This window comes from Erythrolamprus reginae, chromosome 7 (assembly GCF_031021105.1).
Source record: "Erythrolamprus reginae isolate rEryReg1 chromosome 7, rEryReg1.hap1, whole genome shotgun sequence".
NCBI lineage: Eukaryota > Metazoa > Chordata > Lepidosauria > Squamata > Dipsadidae > Erythrolamprus > Erythrolamprus reginae.
In genome coordinates this window covers 14,265,968-14,288,827 of record NC_091956.1, presented here as the reverse complement: position 1 = coordinate 14,288,827, position 22,860 = coordinate 14,265,968, and the positions used below count along the sequence as shown (strand labels likewise).

The 22,860-nt window shown below is 46.2% G+C and overlaps 1 protein-coding gene across 4 annotated transcripts in view; it reads left to right on the top strand.

Moving 5' to 3' along the window:
• The window catches only part of LIMCH1 (LIM and calponin homology domains 1), a 228,193-nt gene that overhangs the window by 172,479 nt on the left and 32,854 nt on the right, over positions 1-22,860 (top strand). For 3 of the 4 annotated variants that reach the window (XM_070757045.1, XM_070757049.1, XM_070757048.1), the window contains one exon: positions 18,266-18,301. The exons of the other annotated variant lie outside the window; for it this stretch is intronic. In XM_070757045.1, coding sequence (XP_070613146.1) covers positions 18,266-18,301 — 36 coding nt within the window. The remainder of the gene's footprint in view (positions 1-18,265; positions 18,302-22,860) is intronic. 4 annotated transcript variants of the gene reach the window in all.

Here is a 22,860-nt window from a genome sequence, read left to right as displayed (position 1 = left end):
AAAGCGAGCAAAAAAGAGAGGAAGGAAGGAAGAGAGAAAGAAAGAGGGATGGAGAGAGAGAAAGAAGAAAAAGGGAGAGAAAGAGGGAGGGAAAGAGAAATAGAGCGAAAGGGAGGAAGAGAGAAAAAAAATTTGTCCAAACTTTTTTGAGCCACCCCCCCCCACACACACACACTCAATGTGCCCAAGGATTTTGTAAATGTAAAAAATGTGCCGTGGCTCAAAAAAGGTTGAAAATCACTGCTCTACTATACTGGTAGCAATCCACTACTGGTTGTAGTGGAATACAACGAGAGAATGAGAGACTTGATTTGTTTCTACTAAAAAGCATGCACTTTGCGATATTCCCGTCTTCAAGCGGTGGGATTCTTGGTCTGTTTCACATCTGGGTTTCTCGTTTCACTTCGCGGTGTCCCAGTCCAAAGCCCACGGGTCGAGGGGATGAGCCCTCCCTGGACATCACCCTCCGCCAAGAATACCCTTTGCCGTGGTGCCGTCCGCAAAACAATACGGGCTCCGAAGAGGAGGACGACGGTACGATTCCCGACCTGGAGAAAGACGATTTTGCAGTGCGGCGATCGAAACACAACCGCCGCGAAGCTGCCTTGCCGTTTACTCACTTCCTCCTCCCTCCTTCCGCCAAGAAAGATCGGAATCGAAGGGAAGAAAGAAAGATACGCGCAAAATATCAGGAACGTCCCAGGTGTGCCCATGTATTTGTTTGTGGCGTGGAGTTTGGAAATAGGAGGGAGTCAAAACGCCATCGATGTCCCTGTATGTCTCGTGGGGTTCCCGCAGCTGAACTTAGACAAGGATATAAACACGGCCATATTACATAAATACAGGCAGTCCTCAAGTTTTAACAGTTTATTTAGTGACCATTCAAAGTCACAGTGTTACCCACAAAAAAGTGATTTGTGACCCTTTTTCACTCTTAATGACCATTGCGGCTAATCTACATGTCGCAGAATCAAAATTCCGACCCCTGGCAATTGGTTCAAACTTGCTTCTTTCTTTCTTTCTTTCTTTCTTTCTTTCTTTCTTTCTTTCTTTCTTTTTTCTTTCTTTCTTTCCTTCCTTCCTTCCTTCCTTCTTTCTTTCTTTCTTTCTTTCTTTTTTCTTTCTTTCTTTCCTTCCTTCCTTCCTTCTTTCTTTCTTTCTCTTTCCCATTCTTCTCCTTTCCCTCCCATCCTCCTCCTCTTCCTCCTTTCCCTTTCACCCTTCAACTTTTCCACCTTTTTCTTTCTTTCCCTCATCTCCCCTTCCTCCTCCTCCTCCTTCCTACCTTCCTTTTTTCCTTCCTTCCCTCCCTCCCTCTTTCTTTCTTTCTTTCTTTCTCTCTCTCCCCTCTCTCTCTCTCCCTCTCTCTCTCCATCTCTCTCCCTCTCCCTCTCTTTCCCTCTCTGAAAACTTAATGCAATTTTCTCTCTTCAAAACCCAAAGGTATAATTTATAGTGAAGTGTCAAATTAGTCGCTTTTCTAGAGGTCACAAATATAATACTTTCTATTTATTTGTACTTTGCACATAAAGACCATGCCTGTCCTTTTGCCAAATGGCAGACTAATCGTCTCTCCCAGCGAGTTTTAAAAGGGGGGGGGATTTCTCCCAAGATCTGCCTTTTTCAGCATCTTTTAAGGCAGTTTTGTTTTAAAGAGTCTTGTTTTGGGGACAGAGCCCCTGTGTCAACATTTTCTAGTCTGCATCTCCAAAAATGAGTCATGTCTTGGAAAGGTCTCTGAAGAACATACATATCAGGACTGTCAAGAGATGCCAGCTTTGGCCCTGGTGAAGTTCTTAGCGCCAGTTAAAAACTCCCACCAGCTGCTATATTTGGAAACAAAACTCTGAATTCACGAGAGTGTGGGAAAGTAGGCTTCGTCATTGTCAAGAGTTAGGTATCGTTGTAAACTCAGTGCAGGAAAAGGCCTCGATAGAGTAGAGTTGGACTCTGCAAGGTCTCAAGCTGTAGACAACAGCTCTGACCTTGAAGCCAGTTTTGTAGAATTCATCCACGATTGCCTAGCTGACACCACATTGTAGTTCAGTTCTTATATACTTTTAAAAGAGAAGAGAGTGCAGTAGAGTAGAATAGAGAGTAGAGAAGTAGAGTAGAGCAGTGATTTTCAACCTTTTTTGAGCCGCAGCACGTTTTTTACATTTACGAAATCCTGGGGCACACCACCAACCAAAAGGACACAAAATGACACCCCAAGACACTCTCCTCTCTTTTTCCATCCCTGTCTCCTCCCCACCCGTGTGTGTGTGTGTGTGTATACACACTCTTGAACCATTTCCAAAACCAGGTGAGGGCTGGGGTTTTTTTCTTTCTTATTCTTTGGGTGCTTTTTATCATATGCTTTAAATCAAGAGTCACTTCTCTCTCTCTTTTGTTTCTCTCTCTCCTCATTTCTCTTTTTTCCTCCCCTTTTTCCTCATTTCTCTCTCTCTCTCTCTCTCCCCCTTCCTCTCCTTTTCTCTCTCTCTCTCTCTTGCTTTCTTTCTCTCTCACTCTTGCTTTCTCTCTCTTTTCTTTCTCTCTCTTGCTTTCTCGCTCACACACACTCTTTCTCTCTCTCTTTCTTTCTCTCTCTCTCTTTCTCTCTTTCTTTCTCTCTCTCTTTCTTTCTCTCTCTCTCACTCTCACTCTCTCTCTCAGCAAAAAGTTGTGAGACTGGAACCTGAGCTTCCTTCTTCGCGGCACACCTGACCATGTCTTGCAGCACACTGATTGAAAAACACTGGAGTAGAGAATAGTAGAGAAGAGTATAGAGAGTAGAGTAGAATAGAGAATACAGAATAGAGAGTACAGTAGAGTAGAGAAGAGTATAGAGTAGAGTATAGAGCAGTGATGGTGAAGCTTTTTTTTCCTTTGGTGCCAAAAGAGCGTGGGTGTGTTATATCACGCATGCGTGAGTGCCCACACCCATAATTCAATGACTGCCGATGGCAAAAACAGCTTCCTCCACTTCCTGGAGGCCCTCTGGAGGCTGGAAACGGCCTGTTTCCCAACTTCTGGTGGGCCCAGTAGGCTCGTGTTTCGCCCTCCCCAGGCTCCAAAGGCTTCCCTGGAGCCGGGGGGAAGGTAAAAATGCCCTCAGCTATTCCTTTGGAGGCTCTCTGGAAGCCAAAAATGCCCTCCCAAAAGCCTCTGTGCAAGCCAAAAATCAGCTCACAGCACACGCATGCACATTAGAGCTGAGCTAGGGCAGCGGCTCGCGGGCCAGCAGATATGACTCTGCGTGCCACCTGTGGCACCCATGCCATAGATTCACCATCACTGGCATAGAGAGGAGAGTAGCATAGAAGCAAAAAACCGGCAAAAATCGCCGAAGTCTCACTCACACGAGCATCCTCCCATGAGATTTTGCTTGCCGCACATACACAATAGCCAAGTCTCATGCTGATGGAGGGGCGCACGCTCATTGGGGACACGCAGCTGTGTGCACATCCCAGAATTTCCTACGGGACGGAGCACCTGAGGTTAAAGCGCTGGAGATGTTTGCGTGCTCCTCCTAAGGTACGCAGTGCTGCAGGTTGTAAGGTTGGGACCTCACTGACGGCGTGTGATTTGTCTTTGTCTTGTCGCACGAAATGCTTCTCCGCCAATTTTTTGGGGAATGAAACGTTAGTGGGAAAAAGATACCCATGACTTCCGCCAAGCCAGAGAGGCCGAAGGAAGACCAGCCAACCTTGCAGGACGAAGGCAAAGCAAAAATTCCCGAGATGCGGAAACCAAGCCGGGCTAGTCCTTGTGAAGCAGACTTTCTGCGTTGCGCGAAAGCATCTGTCATCACCCCAGAAGATCAAAAGATCTGGGATCGACTGAAAGTTTCCGGGGAAACGAGGTACGTTGACATAGAAGGAAGATAAGGTCACATTTCTCAGACCGGAATCTTTTTACGTAATGTAGATAGCCCACGGTGTACAACAATTGAGCCCATCATTTCTGCTCTTAGGTGAGACATTTGCTAAGTCGTCTTTGCCCTGTTTTACGACACTTTCTTGCCTCCGTCGTTAAGTGAATCACTGCGGCTGAGTAGTTACACTGCAGTTAGTAAACCCAGTTGCTCAGTGAATCTGGCTACCACATTGACTTTTTGCTCGTCGGAAGGTGGGCGCAAGATCTTGGGAATACAGCAACGGTCATAAGTCCGTGAGGAGAAGGGTGACATACAAATTTGGTTGGTTGGTTGGTTGGTTGGTTGGTTGGTTGGTTGGTTGGTTGAATGAATGAATGAATGAATGATTGAATGATTGAATGAATGAATGATTGAATGAATGAATGATTGAATAAATGATTGAATGATTGAATGATTGAATGAATGAATGAATGATTGAATGAATGAATGAATGAATGAATGAATGATTGAATGAATGATTGAATGAATGAATGAATGAGTATGGGTCAGTTCCTTAGCATCTGAATTTTGATCATGTGATCGTGGCAAATGCTGGAAATATCGTAACCATGAAAAAAGGTTCACGTTGTCATTTTCAGTGCGGTCGTAACTTTGAACTGGGTTGGAAAGCATTGTATGTGCAGGAAACAAAATCTCAGGAGGGGATGCACGCGGAATGAGTTGTATGCGCGGAAGAAGAAAAAATCACCAAAATCTCGCACCCTCACACTTTCCCTCGTGAGATTTTCTTTCATGCGCAGAAGCAAAATCTTGATGGAATGCGCACGCCCCCTGGTGACCTGAAGCTGTGTGCGCAAATCTGTTTTTACTATTGGTGTGATGTCCCCTATGTTCCAGTAGGAACCTGCTCTATGATGGTCTGCTCCTCTTCGGTGCTACCGTTGTGCCCTCCGAGACTGTCGCCAGTGTGCGCACATCTGTCGGTATAAGATTCAGCTTTTGCTATTGCCCTGCAAATGAAATTCCATGTGAGGATGTTTGTGTGAGCGAGATTACGCATGTGCAGAAGCAATAAATAAGCAAAAATTGACGAAATCTCGCTTGCGTGAGCGTTCTTACATGAGATTGTTCTTGCTGCGCATGCACAGAAGCTAAATCTAACACAGGGGCACCTGCTCGTATCAGAGACATGCACTGCATACGCATCCCAAAAACCGCTACCGGAACAGCAATACCGACCGTTCAGGTAAGGACCCATTCCTGAACCTGGTACTGTGTGTATGTATTTGCAATTTCAAAACAGACCGTCATCTGCCAATATCCGTGTGCGCAGGAAGTGGCGGCTAGCGGTGGTTCAGAGAATTGGTAGCGATAGCACAAGGCTCCACCCACCCAAACACTGCCATTTCTTCTTTTTAACCCTTCGAGCATGCGCAAAGCCTTCTGCGCAGGCACAGAGGGGGAGAAAAAGACCGCCTGACGGTGGCACATGCGCACTTCCAAACCGGTAGAGGGAAGCTAAGTAGATTTCACTGCTGACAGGAAGTCCTCGACTTCCAACACTTTCGCGACCGTTCAAATTTACGACAGCACTGAAAAAAGGAAGTCAGCGCCTGTTTTTCCCAATCAAAATTCAGACGCTTCACAACTGGCTCATAGAGGCGACCGCGGCAGGTTCACAAGATTTCCCTTCTCAATCTTGAGCCGGGGGTGGCGCAGTGGTTGGAGTGAAGCACTGCAGGCTACTTCAGCTAACTGCTCGCTGTCGTTCAGCAGTTCAAATCTCATCACCGCCTCAAGGTTGACTCGTCCTTCCGAAGTCAGAGGTAAAATGAAGACCCAGATTGTTGGGGACGATATGCTGATTCTGTAAACCGCTTAGAGAAGGCTGTAAAAGCACCATGAAGCGGTATATAAGTCTAAACGCTGTTGCTATTTTGTGACTTTCGGATCAGCCAGGTCAACGGGGGGGGGGGGGGGTGTCAGATTTGCTTAACAACCACAGGGATTCACTTAACATGGGCAGCAAGGGCTTTATGAATCTAGGATACCAATCGTTCTATAATCTAATTCCTCGCAATCAGGAGGCTGTGAGTTTGATCTCAGGTAGAGGGTGTTCTGCCTGACAATGCGTAACAGTCCAAGGAAAAGAAATCAAACACACACGTGCTCTGCTAATCAGCAAACTTGTATTAGGTAAACAAAAAAGGGTTACTCAAAAACAGTTCTTTGTGTCCGAAAACAATGAGAGTGCAAGGCTTACTTCAGCCGCATACAAAAACACAGGAAGAAACAAACAAAGACAACCTGGAATGAGCAAAGACGTTTCAGGAGTCCTTTTGAATCTTTGGAGTAAACAGCAAGTCCCAGAGTTTTCACCTCCCACTTGTCTGAAAAAGCTGGGTTGAAAACTCCAACGGCACGGAACAGAAACTTCAGAGCAGGAACCACAAAATAACATCGATAAACAGCCACAGTTTGACTTGGCCTTTGTTCCCTTTTATCCCTTTAGCCCTCATTAAGGGAACCACACCCAGCCCTCAGTATAAGAACCACACCCAGCCTAGGTGCTCCTATAATGACTTGTAATACTCCTTAAAGCGATCCCTTCTTTGCATAGGTCTTCGGCTACGCAGATCAATATATTGATCTGCAGAAGAACCCAGGGACAAAAGACTGTCTGAGGGACTGCATGCCAAATCCCCTGAGCTGTCTGCTGAATCCTGCGTCCCAGTGGCCTCGTCCCCCTGGCTGTCTGCCACGTCTTCCTGGCTGTCTGCCACATCTTCCTAGCTGTCAGCCAGGCTTTCGCATTCACTTTGTGCCGCGTCTCTCCCATTTTTGGGAGCAACGGCTGGCCCAGGCCCAAACACAACAGAGGGAGATATTTCTCTCTCTGGGCACCAGTAGCGGGTTCCTACCGATACGATTGATGCCATCGTACCAGTAGTGAAAACTGAGTTGCGTGCACAGCTATGCGTCTCCGGTGTGCGCACGCGTTTGAACAAAATTTTGCAGGAAGCAAAATCTCGTGAGGGGATGTGAGCGAGAGAAAGATTTCAGTGATTTTTTTGCTTCTGCACATGCCGGAAATGCACACATGCACGTCCCCTCGGGAGATTTTGCACAGAAGCATGCACAGAAGTAAAATCACACTCGGACACACGCGCACAATGGAGGCACGGAGCTGTGCATGCAGCGCACTGCAGGCAGGAGCTCCACTTACCGGCCGGCCTCTGGGATCGTCGCAGGCATGTGCATGGCCTTTGGGCATGAGCATGCCCGTCCACATGAGATTTGGCTTCTGTGCATGTACAGCAAGCGAAATCTCGCACGAGGTTGCTCTTGCACGTGACATTTCACCGATTTCCCGCGATTTCTTTGCTTCCGCGCATGCGTAGAAGCAAAAACAGGCAAACATCAGCAAAATCTGACATGCGAGAGCATCCTCGCGTGAGATTTTGCTTGCTGTGCATGCTCAGAAGCCAAATATCACGCGTGCATACATTGGTTTCTGCCACCGGAACACCGATCCCAGCCATACCAGCTTCAACCCATTACTGGCGCACCGGTAGCACCAGGAGCTGGCAACTCCTCTCTGCTAGGCACTGTGGGAATATATCTGCAGAACAAAACTCCGCAATGGCGACGGGGAAAGGCATCTGGCCATGAAAACACTGCTAACTCCATTCAGCTGCCCAGACTCCACCCTGCCCAGACTCCACCCTGCCCAGACTCCACCCTGCAAGGGATTATTAAAAGAGGGTGGTGATGCTAAAGATAGCATTCTGGTCCAGCTGTTCCCATTTTTTTTACGATCACATCTGTACAGGAACCCGGGAATTCCCTCCATTGTTAAGATTATAGCCCTGAATAAAAAGCGTTTTGCTTTCTTCCGAAGCCTCAACTTCCCACGTCTCGACATTCCCGTTCAGGAAGCAGCTGTAACAACAGACCTCGTTTCTGTCCGATCTTGCCTGGCAAGTTATCAGGAGTAACTTCGGCTAGACGATAGCTTAGTTACTATCAAGTATAGCAGAAGGACCGTTGGGCATAATCTCCCTTTGGAAAAACGGTGCTTTCCAAAGCCATGTGTAAATTTACACTCTCCAGATTTCCCGTGGGGATCGAATAAGCTGCTTTTCTTGAGTCTATCTGTCATTTTTTTAATCATTACTAAACTTCTTGGTGTTATTTGTTTCCTTCACATCAGCTTCTCCAATCCCCCACGTCCAGATATTCCTTAAATGTTTAACGTTACAAATATCTTTTTCCACTGATTTTTTCTCTCTACTTTATTCATTTGGCAAGGTTCTCTATATTCCAAAATATTTGTCTCATGACAATATTCGTCTGTGTGTGTACTTTCATTACTGACAAAATTTCAACCCTTTTCTTCAAAGCCATTGATTCAAGAAAATCTCTGTTTTTCATTCGGGAAACGTTTGAAGTATACAGTGAACCCTCGAGTTTCGCGTGTTCAAGTATCGCGAAAGGGCTATTTCGCGAGTTTTCAACCAGGAAGTAAACTCCACCATCTGCGCATGCGTGCCCTTCCACGCATGCATAGATGGTGGAGTTTCCCCGCCGGGCAGAGGCTTCCCTGGGTCTTCCCCCTCTTGCCCCCGTAAGACCCCAGCGGCGGCGCGAGCAACGGCGTGGGCGGGCGGGCGGCACGCGCTTGGGGACATCCCAGCTCCGCTCCCCAGCTGGGGAAAGCGCGCGCGTTTGGGGACTCCCTAGATCCGCTCCCCAGCTGGGGAGCGGATCTAGGGAGTCCCCAAACGCGCGCGCTTTCCCCAGCAACGCGCGCGCGGTGGGGACTCCCTAGATCCGCTCCCCAGCTGGGGAGCGGATCTAGGGAGTCCCCAAACGCGCGCGCATTCCCCAGCAACGCGCGCGCTTTCCCCAGCAACGCGCGCGCGGTGGGGACTCCCTAGATCCGCTCCCCAGCTGGGGAGCGGATCTAGGGAGTCCCCAAACGCGCGCGCTTTCCCCAGCAACGCGCGCGCGGTGGGGACTCCCTAGATCCGCTCCCCAGCTGGGGAGCGGATCTAGGGAGTCCCCAAACGCGCGCGCATTCCCCAGCAACGCGCGCGCTTTCCCCAGCAACGCGCGCGCGGTGGGGACTCCCTAGATCCGCTCCCCAGCTGGGGAGCGGATCTAGGGAGTCCCCAAACGCGCGCGCTTTCCCCAGCAACGCGCGCGCTTTCCCCAGCAACGCGCGCGCGGTGGGGACTCCCTAGATCCGCTCCCCAGCTGGGGAGCGGATCTAGGGAGTCCCCAAACGCGCGTGCTTTCCCCAGCAACGCGCGCGCTTTCCCCAGCAACGCGCGCGCTTTCCCCAGCAACACGCGCGCGGTGGGGACTCCCTAGATCCGCTCCCCAGCTGGGGAGCGGATCTAGGGAGTCCCCAAACGCGCGCGCTTTCCCCAGCAACGCGCGCGCTTTCCCCAGCAACGCGCGCGCGGTGGGGACTCCCTAGATCCGCTCCCCAGCTGGGGAGCGGATCTAGGGAGTCCCCAAACGCGCGCGCTTTCCCCAGCAACGCGCGCGCGGTGGGGACTCCCTAGATCCGCTCCCCAGTCCCCAAACGCGCGCGCACCCCAGGCGCGAGCAACGGGGTGGGCGGGCGAAGGGCGGGCGGGCGAAGGGCGGGCGGCAGTGGAAGCAAAAACACTATCTGCGCACGCGCAGATGGTGTTTTTACTTCCGCACCGCTACTTCGCTAAAAATCGATCATCGCGTGGCGTCCTCTTTGGGCAGCCCCTGTGTTCTTTCCAACAGTGTTTAAAACCCCCAAAGCCGGCGATTCTGCTACAAACAAAAGTGTCTAGGAAAAGTATCGGGAGATAAGATCTGGAATTAATTCTATGCGGTCTGGGTTTCTGCCTCCCCTTTCCTAATAGCCATAGTATTCTCTAGAACAGTGTTTTTCAACCAGTGTGCCGCGGCACACTATTGTGCAGTGAGACATGGTCAGGTGTACCACAAAGCTCAGCTTTTGAGACCGGAAGCTGAGCTTCATTTTTTGCCCCTCCTTTTTTGCGCCTTCCTTCTTCACGGCAGTTGAGCTTTGGGGGGCAGCGGGAGGGTGCCGGCGGCAGCGGCCCCAGGAAGTAGCCAGGGGCAGCGGCTGCGAGCGGGAGCTCCAGGGCGGAGGCACCGGCACTGGCAGCGCCCCGCCCAGCTGGAGCTTCCCTGGTGGGGGCAGCAGCAAGTGATCTTTGGGGCCCGGCGGGAGGGCACCAGCAGCGGAAGCAGGAGGGCACCGGCAGTAGTGGCACTGGGCAGTAGCCGGGGGATGGCGGCTATGAGCAGGAGCTCCAGGGCGGAGGGACCAATGGTGGTGGCTGGACATGTTGCTGGATGTCGTACATGCTGGCACTGCGGGGCTGGCACTGGCCCGCTGGCTGGGCCGGGACGGAAGTGTCAGCCCCACGCCAATGCCCAGCGCAGCACCAGCATGTACAGCATCCAGCAACACATCCAGCCACCGTCGTCAGTGCTCCCGCTCACAGTCGACCGCTCAGCCGCTACCCCTGGCTACTGCCCGATGCCGCTGTTGCTGGCGTGGTGTACGAGAGAGAAAGAGAGAAAGAGAAAGAGAGAAATAGCAAGCGAGACAGATAGAGAGAAAGAAAGAGATAGCAAAAGAGACGGAGAAAGAAAGAGAGAGATAGCAAGAGAGATGGAGAAAGAGAGAAAGAAACAGATAGCAAGAGAGAGAGAGAAAGAGAGAGATAGCAAGAGAGACAGAGAAAGAGAGAGAGAATGAGAGAGATAGCAAGAGAGAGAGAGAAAGAGAGAGAGAAAGAGAGTGATAGCAAGATGTGCATGCTTCTTCGTGCACCCGATGCATGCATGCATGAGATTTTGCTTCTATGCATGCACAGGAAGTGAAATCACATGCAAGGACACTCTCGTGCGTGAGATTTTGCATGCATAGAAGCAAAAATATAGAAAATCCGTGAAATCTCGCACGCAAGAGCATCCTCATGCAAGATTTTGCTTCCCACGCATGCACATAAGCGAAATCTTACGTCGACAGCTGCCCGCAATGATCCCAGAAAGCATACTGGTAGCGGCCAGTAAGTGGAACCCTCGTCTGAGTAGGGGTGTTAAACTCAAGGCCTGAGGGCCAAATCCAGCCCAGGGTATGCTTGTTAAGATCAGGCCCACGGTGCCACCCTGGAAACAGTGAAGGACTGGCCCACAGTGCCTCTGTCGGTAAAAACGGAGCTTGGGAAGACCATGCATGTCCCTCCGTAGCTCTGTTTTTGTTGGCAGAGGGTCGCAGGAGGACGTCGCAGCCGAAAAAGGAGCTTGGGAGGCCGTTTTTGGTGACAGAACACTCAGGCCACCAGAGGCGCAACACCCCTCCCATGACATGAATGAAGTCAAGCTGGCCACGCCCCCCCTGGTCGTGCACCTCCCCCCAAGGTCAAACACAATCTTGATAGAAGGGAATGGAGTGGAGCGGAACGGAATGGAACAGAATAGAATACTTTATCGGCCAGTGATATAGAAATGGTTTATTTGCTCTTGTTTCTATCTTTGGATGACACGAATCTTTTCCCCCCTCCCTTCTCTGTTCTATTTATGGTCTCAATGATACACTGGCCACCCATAATGTAGCCCACAAAACAAGTTTTCCTTTAATTAAAGCCAAGGTATAATTTGTTGGTGCCGCAAAGCCCCCATTCATAGTAGTCTTCAGTTAGACTGGGCAGGTGTCTCTCTTTTACCTTGGTGGCGCTCAGAGCTACCAATCCTGGGAAAAACACTGTCTTTTTAAAAATAATCTTTATTAAGTATTTAATTATTAAAAACAAACACCATGAAAAGAAAAACAAAGACAAAGCATGACTTATGCAACACGTAAACATATATAATCAATCATATTTACAATTATGTATCAAATCTTAAATACTCAACAATTCCTGTTGATCTTATTTATTACAGCCTATTAAATCAGCCTATTAATTTATATTTTGCTGTAATGTATCACTTATATATTGTATCTTGATCTTATAATTTTTAGACATATTACCTAGGTCGTGAATTGTGAAAGAAGAAATTTCTAGATAACGACTTTTCTTTATATTATATATACATCATGATATTATATATACATCATGACTTTTTAAATTGTGATTTTAATGTTTGCTGACCGATGTACTCTCCGTCCTTGGCTCCTTGGGTTGGAGAGGGGGTGATTGACAGATCCGTACTATTGTCTCACAGCCAACTAAAATGGACTCTTGTTTCAGCGTCCTCGCGACAGATTCGGCAGGAGGCGGACAGTTTCATGCGGAGATCTCCCAAAGCCTCGCAGTGCAACCCGCGTACACACCAGAAAGCAGCAGGCATAGTACAGCAGGTTTAGCACAAGAGGACGTACATTCTGTTGTTGACAAGAAAATATCGGACCCCCGTGTAATCCTGCCAGAGAGGCAGAAACATCTGGAAACAAATTGCAAACAGCTTGCCGCCCTAGAAACTGACCGTTTGCAAATGTGAGCCATTGTCCAGTTCAGATTTTGCATCCATCTGCCCACTATCCTAACAGATAAAGTTTGTCGATGCATTGTGTTTTACGTTAACATGCATGTGTGATTAATAAATCTGTGGCAGTTGGACTATGGGAACGGAGGTCAGAGAAACGGCTCACGTTCTTGAGAACTTTGTTGTAAATGTTAAGTCACTGTGGTTTTTCTTCGGCGCTCGGAAGTCTGCTAATCACAGCTTGTTAATTGTATATAATCTTGCAGAAATAGAATGCACCATTTTCAATTGCAGCATCCGAAGCGCTACAGGGGTAAAAGCATCGTCATGCATTCATTATCACGATACGACCTTGTGTAGTAACTACGTAAAGAGTCATTGTGGTATAGTGGTTAGAATGCAGAAGCGCAGACTACTTCTGCTGACTCCCGGCTGCCTGAAATTTAGCAGTTCAATCCTGATTTGTTCAAGGTTGACTCAGCCTTCCATCCTTCCGAGGTGGGGTCCAATGAATAGAATAGAACAGAACGGAATATGGAATGGAATGGAATAGGATAGAATAGAATAGAATAGAATAGAATAGAATAGAATAGAATAGAATAGAATACTTTATTGGCCAAGTGTGATTCGACACGGAATTTGTCTTTGGTGCATATGCTCTCAGTGTACATAAAATAAAATATACATTTGTCAAGAATCATGAGGTACAGCACTTAATGGTTGTCACAGAGGTCAAATAAGCAATGAGGAAACAGTCAATATTAATAAAAATCTTAAGAATACAAGCAACAAGTTTCAGTCATAAAGTCATAAGTGAGAGGAGATGGGTGATAGGAATGATGAGAAAAAACTAGTAGAAATAGTAGTACAGATTTAGTAAATAGTTTGACAGTGTTGAGGGAATTATTTGTTTAGCAGAGTGATGGCGTTCAGGAAAATACTGTTCTTGTGTCAAGTTGTCTTAGTGTGCAGTGCTCTGTAGCGATGTTTTGAGGGTAGGAGTTGAAACATTTTATGTCCAGGATGCGAGGGGTCAGTCAATATTTTCACGTCCCTCTTTTTGACTAATGCAATATACAAGTCTTCAATGGCAGGCAGGTTGATAGCCATCGTTTTTTCTGCAGTTCTGATTCTCTTCTGAAGTCTAGTTGGGTTGCAGAACCTAACCAGACAGTTATAGAGGTGCAGATGACAGACTCAATGATTCCTCTGTAGAATTATATCAGCAGCTCCTTGGGCAGTTTGAGCTTCCTGAGTTGGTGCAGAAAGAACATCCTTTGTTGTGCTTTTTTGATGACGTTTTTGATACTAGGTGACCATTTAAACCACTTAGAGAGGGCTGTAAAACACTGCGAAGCGGGATATAAGTCTTTAAGCGTCAAATGCTATTGCTATCTGGTTGGTTTGAGCTCGGAGCTTGGCGATTTGGTTGCAAACGTTTCTTCATCCCCGTTCGAGGAGACGTCGTCAGTGGGCTGTGGATTGTGCTCGTCTGGAGGGAACATTGGCCTTTAAAAACCTTTCTGTCTGATTTCGGGTTGTATGATTGGCTGGCTGTAGTTACTGCGTCATAGTCCATATCTTTAAGTACCGTCTGTGTGACGTAAGTTGGTGCTAGTGTTTTTCGGGTGGCCAGGTACAATCCAAAGCCCACTGACGATGTCTCCTTGAATAGGGACGAAACCTTTGCAACCAAGTCATCGACAAGCTTGGAGCTCAAACCGACCACATAACTACCAACCCTAGCTACTAATATTCAAAGACGTGTGTAGTAACCGCATGTGTGTGACTGATCTCAACAATAAGGATAGTCCTCGATTTTCAACCATTCATTTTGTGGCATTTCAATATTACAACGGGTGCCGACAAGCAGCGATTATGGTTCCATGCGCAGCTTCATGTCCCTAACGTGTGTGTACCTGCGCCCACGCGAGATTTGACTTCTGCACATGCACAATCTCGCACGAGGATGTTCACGTCTGTTAGATTTCACCGATTTTCAGTGGGTTTTTGGCTGCGCGGAAGCAAGGAAACCGCCGAAAAATGGCAAAATCTCGCACACAAGTGTCCTCACGCGAGATTTGACTTCCTGCGCCTGAGCAGAAGCTAAATCTCGCAAGGGCTTATGCACCCAGCCGCCAGTCACGCGGAGCTGCGTGCACAACTCCATTTTCTCTACCAGGACGTCGTAATGGACCGTACCGGTTTGCAACCCGAAAAAAAAGGGATTGCGGCCATTGTTCATACTTAACAACCGTGGCCGCTACCCCATAGTCACGTGATCAAAATTCAGGAGTTCGGCAACCGATGCGTATTTATAACGGTTGCATTGTCCCATAGTCACATGATCCTCTTGTGGAGGCCTGACCCGCTTAAAAACCCACATTACGAATTTAACAACCGCAGTGATTCATTTAACAACTGTGGCTTGTCAGGCTCAATTATTATTTGTATTATTATTTATTCAACTTCTATGCCGCCCAATCCCAAAGTACTCAGGATTGCGGTTATACTCGAGGATCTACCCATGTATTATTATTATTATTATTATTAATAATAATAATTATCAGGACTTCTATGTAGGAATTGCTTTCTGTCTTCCCTTTCACATTGTGGCTCGCTAACAGGATCATTCCGAATTCTAAACAGTTTGGAGTTAATGAAAACAACTTCTTAAAATTCTACGGCAGTGATGGCGAACATTTTTTTCCTTGGGTGCCGAAAGAGCTTGTGTGTGCGCTATCGCACATGCTCGAATGCCCACAGCCATGAATTCAATGCCTGGGGAGGGCAAAAACAGCTACCCCCACCCCAGAGGCCCCTCTGGAGACCAGAAACAGCCTGTTTCCCAACTTCTTTGGGCTTTCCCAAATACAGTAATACCTCATGATATGAACTTAATTTGTGCAAGGAGGAGGTTCGTAAGACGAAAGGTTCGTAAGACGAAACATTTGTTTCCCATAGGAAACAATGTAAAGTCAATTAATCCGTGCAACCAAAAACCCCCCCGCAAAAAAAACGGCTTTCGGCGACTGCTGGAAAGCCGCGCGGCTGTTTTAAAAGGTGACAGCCGGCCTGGGGGGCTTCCCAGCACCCTCCGAACCCGGATTCGGGGTTTGGGGGGGGTGCTGGGAAGCCCCCCAGGCCGGCTGCGACCTTTTAAAAGAGCCGCGGAGCTTCCCATCTGTCTCCTGAAGCCTTAACGGCAAGCCGAACTTCCGCGTTCGGCTTCAGGAGACAGCGGCGAAGCAGCGCGGGTGTTTTAAAAGGTCGCAACTGGCCTGGGGGGCTTGCCAGCACCCCCCCGAACCCCGAACCCGGGTTCGGGGGGGTGCTGGCAAGCCCCCCAGGCCGGCTGCGACCTTTTAAAACACCCGAGCCGCTTCGCAAGCTGTCTCCTGAAGCCGAACGCTAAAGCCGAACTTCCGCGTTCGGCTTCAGGAGACAGCTGCGAAGCGGCGCGGTGTTTTTAAAAGGTCACAGCCGGCCTGGGGGGCTTCCCAGCAACCTCCCGAACTGAACCCGGGGTTCAGCAAAATTTTGCCTCTTCTTACGAACTTTGTTCGAGTTACGAACCGGCGTTCGGGAGGCTTCTGGAAGCCCCGCCGCCCAGCTGTCACCCTTTTAAAACAGCCGCGCGGCTTCCCAGCAGTCTCCCGAACGCCGGTTCGTAACTCGAAAAAAGTTCGTAAGAAGAGGCAAAATTTTTCTGAACCCCGGGTTCGTATCACGAGTTGTTCGTAAGACGAGGGGGGTTCGTATCTTGAGGTACCACTGTATGCCCATGTTACTCCAACACTCCGCAGTCTGCATTGGTTGCTGATCAGTTTCCGGTCACAATTCAAAGTGTAGATATATGACCTATAAAGCCCTTCATGGCACCGGGGCCAGAATATCTCAGGGACCGCCTTCTCCCGCACGAATCCCAGCGACCAGTTAGGTCCCACAGAGTGGGTCTTCTCCGGGTCCCATCAACCAAACAATGTCACTTGGCGGACCCAGCGGAAGAGCCTTCTCTGTGGCGGCCCCGACCCTCTGGAACCAACTCCCCCCCAGAGATTAGAATTGCCCCCACCCTCCTTGCCTTTCATAAGCTACTTAAAACCCACCTCTGCCGCCAGGCATGGGGGAACTAAGATACACTTTCCCCCTAGGCCTTCACAATTTTATGTATGGTATGTTTGTATGTATGATTGGTTTTTATATAATGGGTTTTTAACTGTTTTTTTTAGTATTGGATTTTGTTGTACTGTTTTACTGCTGTTGTTTAGCCGCCCTGGGTCTGCGGGGAGGGGCGGCATACAAATCCATAAATAATAAATAATAATAGATAATTCTGATGGGTCCAGTAGGCTCATGTTTGTCCCTTCCCAGCTCCAAAAGTTTCCCTGGAGCTGGGGAAGGGTAAAAATGCCTATTCCCCCGGAGGCTCTCTTGAAGCCAAAAACGCCCTCCCAGAGCCTCTGTGTGAGCCAAAACTCAGCTGGCCGGCACACACATGCATGCTGGAGTTAAGCTACGGCAAAGGCTCGCATGCAAATACTCCTCTTCCTGTTCTCCAGTTCATTGCCCGCATTCTCCACCACTTGTGGATGCACGTTGAGTCCCTATGAAAGCTATGCCTTCAAAAGAGGCTAAGTGCAACCATAGTTCCCTCTAAGCTGAGCAGTGAGCAATCGCTCACTTAAAAATCATCATCAACTCAGAGTTTTCCAAACCTGCCCAGAAGCCGAGAGGGAAAGAGTGAGAGGGAAGGAGAGAGAGAGGAAGAGAGGAAGAGAGAGAAACAGATAGAAAAAAGAGAGGAAGGAAAAGAGAAAGACAAAGAATGGGAGTAAGGAAGAGAGAAAAAAAATCAAAATCTAGTTTGAAACTAGCTCAACTATTTAAGTGGCATTTTGATATTGATAAAGTTGCCCTATTATGAGCTCACTGTTATAGACACACAGTACAGTATTTTATTTTAAAACAGGGTGGGGTTTTTGTTTGTTTGTTTGTTTGTTTGTTATTTCTGTGCCGCCCAGTCCCGAAGGGACTGCCGCTCAGACACTATACTTTTCCGACCACCCCTCCAAAAAATTAGAGGGAACACTGAGTGCAACCCAGCCGTGTGTGGGGTCACCCACGAAAGCGAATCCTAGAAAGTAGAACCTGGACACATTCTCTCTCTGGGTGGAGTGACATGGTGTAGAGCCATGCACCCCTTTTTATTTAGGAACATAGGGGAAATGGGGTATAATTACATATACATGTCAAAATGATACATCAACCATACAACTTCAAACGTATCTCCGAGTTCGTCCTTTCCCATAGATATCAAGAAACAATCTTCTTGGAACTTCCTAAAAGCAGATGTTTATTCGCACCTAATTTCTCTGAAGGTTTCTTCTTTATCTGGCTAATCTCTCTTAATTGCCCTGCTGTTTGTGTGCTCCAGGCAATGAAAATTCCCCCCTTTGATCCTATAATGTCCTGTCCGGAGTGGTGAAAACTTTGTTTATTTGAGCTCCGTTTGTTTCCCTGTAGTGATCGCCAGGAATACAGATTAGGCGAGTTTATTGCCCTTCCTTGTCCTGGGTTTTATAGAAATAGAGTATTTTTTATGCTAGAAATCCAGATTTAATACAATCCTATTCTAACATAATTTGCTATACTGCAACACACCTGTGCCATAGGTTCGCCATCACTGTTCTACGGAGTGACGGAATGAGAGTTTTGTTCCATGCGTATTTTTTTCTGCAAGGTGGAATTGCTCTTGCCGGCTCCCCTGCCTTTTAAAACTTTTAAAATTTCAGCTGGAAAAACCATCGTATTCCCTGCAAGTCGATGCATTGGAAACCTCCCTGGCACCATCCCGGCATTCCATCATTTCTAACTTTATATTTGATTTTATAGATCCGGCTGCAGAAAACCAGTGTCTGATGATACGGAGTAAGTTTGTCCTTTGCGAACTTTTGGATACTTAAAAAAACCTGCTCGAGCCGCATGCCTCCTGCACTTCCTACTAACTTAAAAATGCAGCTGATTCACTTCGATCCTTGTGCTTTTCTTGTCCTTCTGCCAGCGCTGATGGAAAATACATGTGCTTTCACGTACTTACGTTCGCTGTGGCATTCAAACCCTAAATTTCCAGAAAGCAGCAAAGCATGCGATGGCTGGAAAACCCAACTTTTGCTAATTCATGGTGCGATTTTGCTTTTAAACTCCGTGGGGTTGATTAAAGGAACTAGAATTATAATGATTGGTTAAAAGAAACTAAATTAAAAGGAACTAGAGTTATAATTATAATTCAAAGTGTTGGTTATGACCTATAAAGCCCTTCATGGCACCGGACCAGATTATCTCCGGGACCGCCTTCTGCCGCACGAATCCCAGCGACCAGTTAGGTCCCACAGAGTTGGCCTTCTCCGGGTCCCGTCGACTAAACAATGTCATCTGGCGGGACCTAGGGGAAGAGCCTTCTCTGTGGCGGCCCCGGCCCTCTGGAACCAAATCCCCCCAGAGATTAGGATTGCCCCCACCCTCCTCGCCTTTTGTAAGCTCCTTAAAACCCACCTCTGCCGTCAGGCATGGGGGAACTGAGATATTCTTTCCCCTAGGCCTCTACAATTTGTGCATGGTATGTTTGTATGTATGTTTGGTTTTATAAATAAGGTTTTTTTTAGTTGTTTTAGTATTGGATTGTTACATGCTGTTTTTTATCACTGTTGTTAACCGCCCCTAGTCCATGGAGAGGGGCGGCATACAAATCCAATAGATAGATAGATAGATAGATAGATAGATAGATAGATAGATAGATAGATAGATAGATAGATAGATAGATAGATGATAGATAGATAGATAGATAGATAGATAGATGATATAGATAGATAGATGATAGATAGATAGATAGATAGATAGATAGATAGATAGATAGAATGAATGAATGAATGAATGAATGAATGAATGAATGAATGAATGAATGAATGAATGTGGAAGGCTTGGAAAACTGAGGTTGAGAAGATTGTTAAGCAAAAACTTGAGCAACATTGGAAGGAAGGAGTTGATCGATCTCAGCTGCTTGATATCCATTTTTTTTTTTAAAAACGGAGCTGTGTAAAAAAAATTGCTTGGAAGCCCAACATGCACAGAAGCAAAAAAAGGGGCCAAAATTGCTCTTCTGAGCAAAACCATTCCAAGCAAGAATTAATATCCAATGCTAACATGAAAAGAATAATTGATTTTACATTGGTATGCATTTTCTGCTGATTTAAGTCCATGATTTCTTACATTGAAGAGGGAATCGTGGCTACGTTGCCTTCTAACGTATGGATTTTTCCTCCCCTGCTAATAAGACCAATTCCTTTAAAAGGATTATTTTTCCTCAAGCCGTTTAGCTCTGTCCTGCAGCCAACCCCCAAAATAGTTTTATAGAAACAAGTCCTTTTTGTGTATTTCCACATCAAAAGCCGCTGATAAATGCTTACATTTTTGCATTGGGATCACATTTTTAAAATAACTGGTTTCCCCCCCCCCCCCTGAACTGGAATGTTAAATAAATAAATGTGGCAGATATATTCACGCAGGGAAATGATAACCATCCTTTAGTCTGTCTCCAAAATCTTTTTAAATTGAAACCATTCTTAATTTTGCTCATGGTCTCTATTCTGAGTTTCATTACAAGATAAATGGACCTGTTTAATGCTGGCTTTGAAACATCATACGTCTGCAAAATATGCTTGCAGATTCATAATTTCATAAGTGTTTATTAGAGGTAATTGGTGATTTTTTTTTTCATTAAACCCAGTGGTTTAAAAGGCCACCACTTGACATAATGAAGTGTAGTACGTATGACTAAGAATTAGATGGAAATTTGATTTTCCTTTAAAGTGACTGAAATTAGAGGTAATTGGCAATTTTTTTTCATTAAATCCAGTGGTTTAAAAAGTCCACCATTTGATGTAATGAAGTGTAGTACATATGACTTAAGAATTCAATGGAAATTCGGTTTTCCTTTAAAGTGACTGAAATTAGAGACAACCTCTTCAAATTTTGCTTTTATTTTATTTTATTTATTTATTTATTGGATTTGTATGCTGCCCCTCTCCGTAGACTCGGGGCGGCTAACAACAATAATAAAAACAGTATGTAAATCCAATACTACAACAACTAATAAACCCTTATTTCAAAACCAATCATACCTACAAGCAAACATACCATGCATAAATTGTAAAGGCCTAGGGCGAAAGAGTATCTTAATTCCCCCATGCCTGATGGCAGAGGTGGGTTTTAAGGAGCTTACGAAAGGCGAGGAGGGTGGGGGCAATTCTAATCTCCGGGGGGAGTTGGTTCCAGAGGGTCGGGGCCGCCACAGAGAAGGCTCTTCCCCTGGGCCCCACCAAACGACATTGTTTAATTGACAGGACCCGGAGAAGGCCCACTCTGTGTGACCTAACTGGTCGCTGGGATTCGCATTCCAGATGCTGTGATACAAGTAGCCCTTGATTTACAGCAGTTTAATTTAGTGACTGTTCGAAGCGACAACAGCGCTGAAAAAAATTCGACTTATGACTGTTTTTCACACTTACAACCCGTTGCAGCATCCTCATAGACGTGTGATCAAAATTCAGACACGTGGCAACTGGTCGCCTTTTGCGACCTCCTTACAAGCAATATTGATGGCGAAGCCAGTTTTCCTTAAACGGTGGTGTTACTGACTTAACAACTGCAAGGAAGGTTGTAAAAATGGGGCAAAGCCTACTTAACAACTGTTCCCCTTAGCAACAGAAATGTGTGAAGTCCGTGTCACTTCAGCCAGTCCAAAATAGCAATCGCAGGGTTCTTCGTTTCTCCCCACAATATTTATTATTAAAAACAAAACAAAAAAGTGATGCCATTATATCACCCGTTTTGTGCAGCTGAAATGTAGCTGTCGGTTGGCGGGCCCCAAGGGAACAGCCTTCTCTGTGGCGGCCCCGACTCTCTGGAACCAACTCCCCCCAGAGATTAGAACTGCCCCTACTCTCCTTGCCTTTCGTAAGCTCCTTAAAACCCACCTTTGTCGTCAGGCATGGGGGAACTGAGACATCTCCCCCGGGCATATACAATTTATGCATGGTATGTTTGTGTGTATGTTTGCTTAGTAAATGGGGTTTTTAAAAATATTTTAAACTATAATTTAGATTTGTCATGAATCGTTTTATTTTGTTGTGAGCCGCCCCGAGTCTGCGGAGAGGGGCGGCATACAAATCTAAATAATAAATAAATAATAAATAAAATAAATTTTGCTAGAAGAAAAGGTAGAGGAATTACTACTACAATTTCTATACAGTTCCCTCCTTATTTCATTTCTTTATATCCTTCCCCCCCCCCTTTGTATCCTGTTTGTGTGGCTGTAATTGAAAAGCACCACTAGAGTCCAAGTCTGTCATTACTGTATAAATTAGTCAATTGAATTCCTTATGCAAATGATGTGCAAGTTGTTTAGGGAAAAAACTATACAATCTTTATTGCATGTGGGTGCTCAACAGGCATTTATTTTTTGAGGGGCAGGTGTTTTTTTATATATAGTTGGCTTCCTTTTTACAGTGGAATGGGCATTTTTATTTCTTTATTTTTAAAAATTAATTTTTTATTAGAAAAAAAATAATTTTATATACAAATATAAGTTACATACAAAAATATGCACACAACTTTAAAAACAAGAGAGATGACCTTGCTCTCTCTTTACTTAGGGTATTTTTATTTAATAAAGTTTTTAGATAGAAAGAAGGAGCTAAGGATCTTGATTAAATAGGCATCAACAGGAAAGATTAGTGGGGATGGTGTTTTAGTGCACTCAGCTCCTGTTAGTATCTTGAACTGAACGGAAACTTCTACAACCATCCTATCAAAAAGATTTAATTCAATGTATTCCGTCTCTTGGTATTTCAGTATTGTTTCTCTTTCGTCCTTCCCTTCATCAGTAGATAGTAGAATTAAGGCAACGAAATACTCTTCTGAATAATGTCAAAATACAGGTCCTCAGAAATCTTTAAAAAGATTTTATTTTTGTCAAGCACGTATCAGATTACAGATATAACTATAAACATGGTTATGAATACATGACATGAAATACAGCTCTCTTCCTTGATTCCTCCCAAAAATTCACAGGTACAAATTGCAGACACATACCTGTTTGAAAATTCAAAACAATGTTCTTTATAATGAAAATTCACTTAAACCAAGCCCTCTTTTGGTATAGCAAAGAGCACTTGTCTCCAAACAAACTGGCAATTTGTACAAGTCCCTTATCAGTTCTGTGATACTTATCTTGCAGCTGTGAGGCAATTCACAGTCCTTCTTCTTTCACGAAGTGAAACACACTTTGCTCTGGTTTAGTTTCAAAGCGGGGGGAAAATCAGCACACCAAAAGTCAAAGTCAGTAAAGCAGTCACGAAACACAACGATCAGATAATCCTCCACAATGGCCAAACCCACAGGCTGCTCTTTATAGCAGCCTCACTAATTAC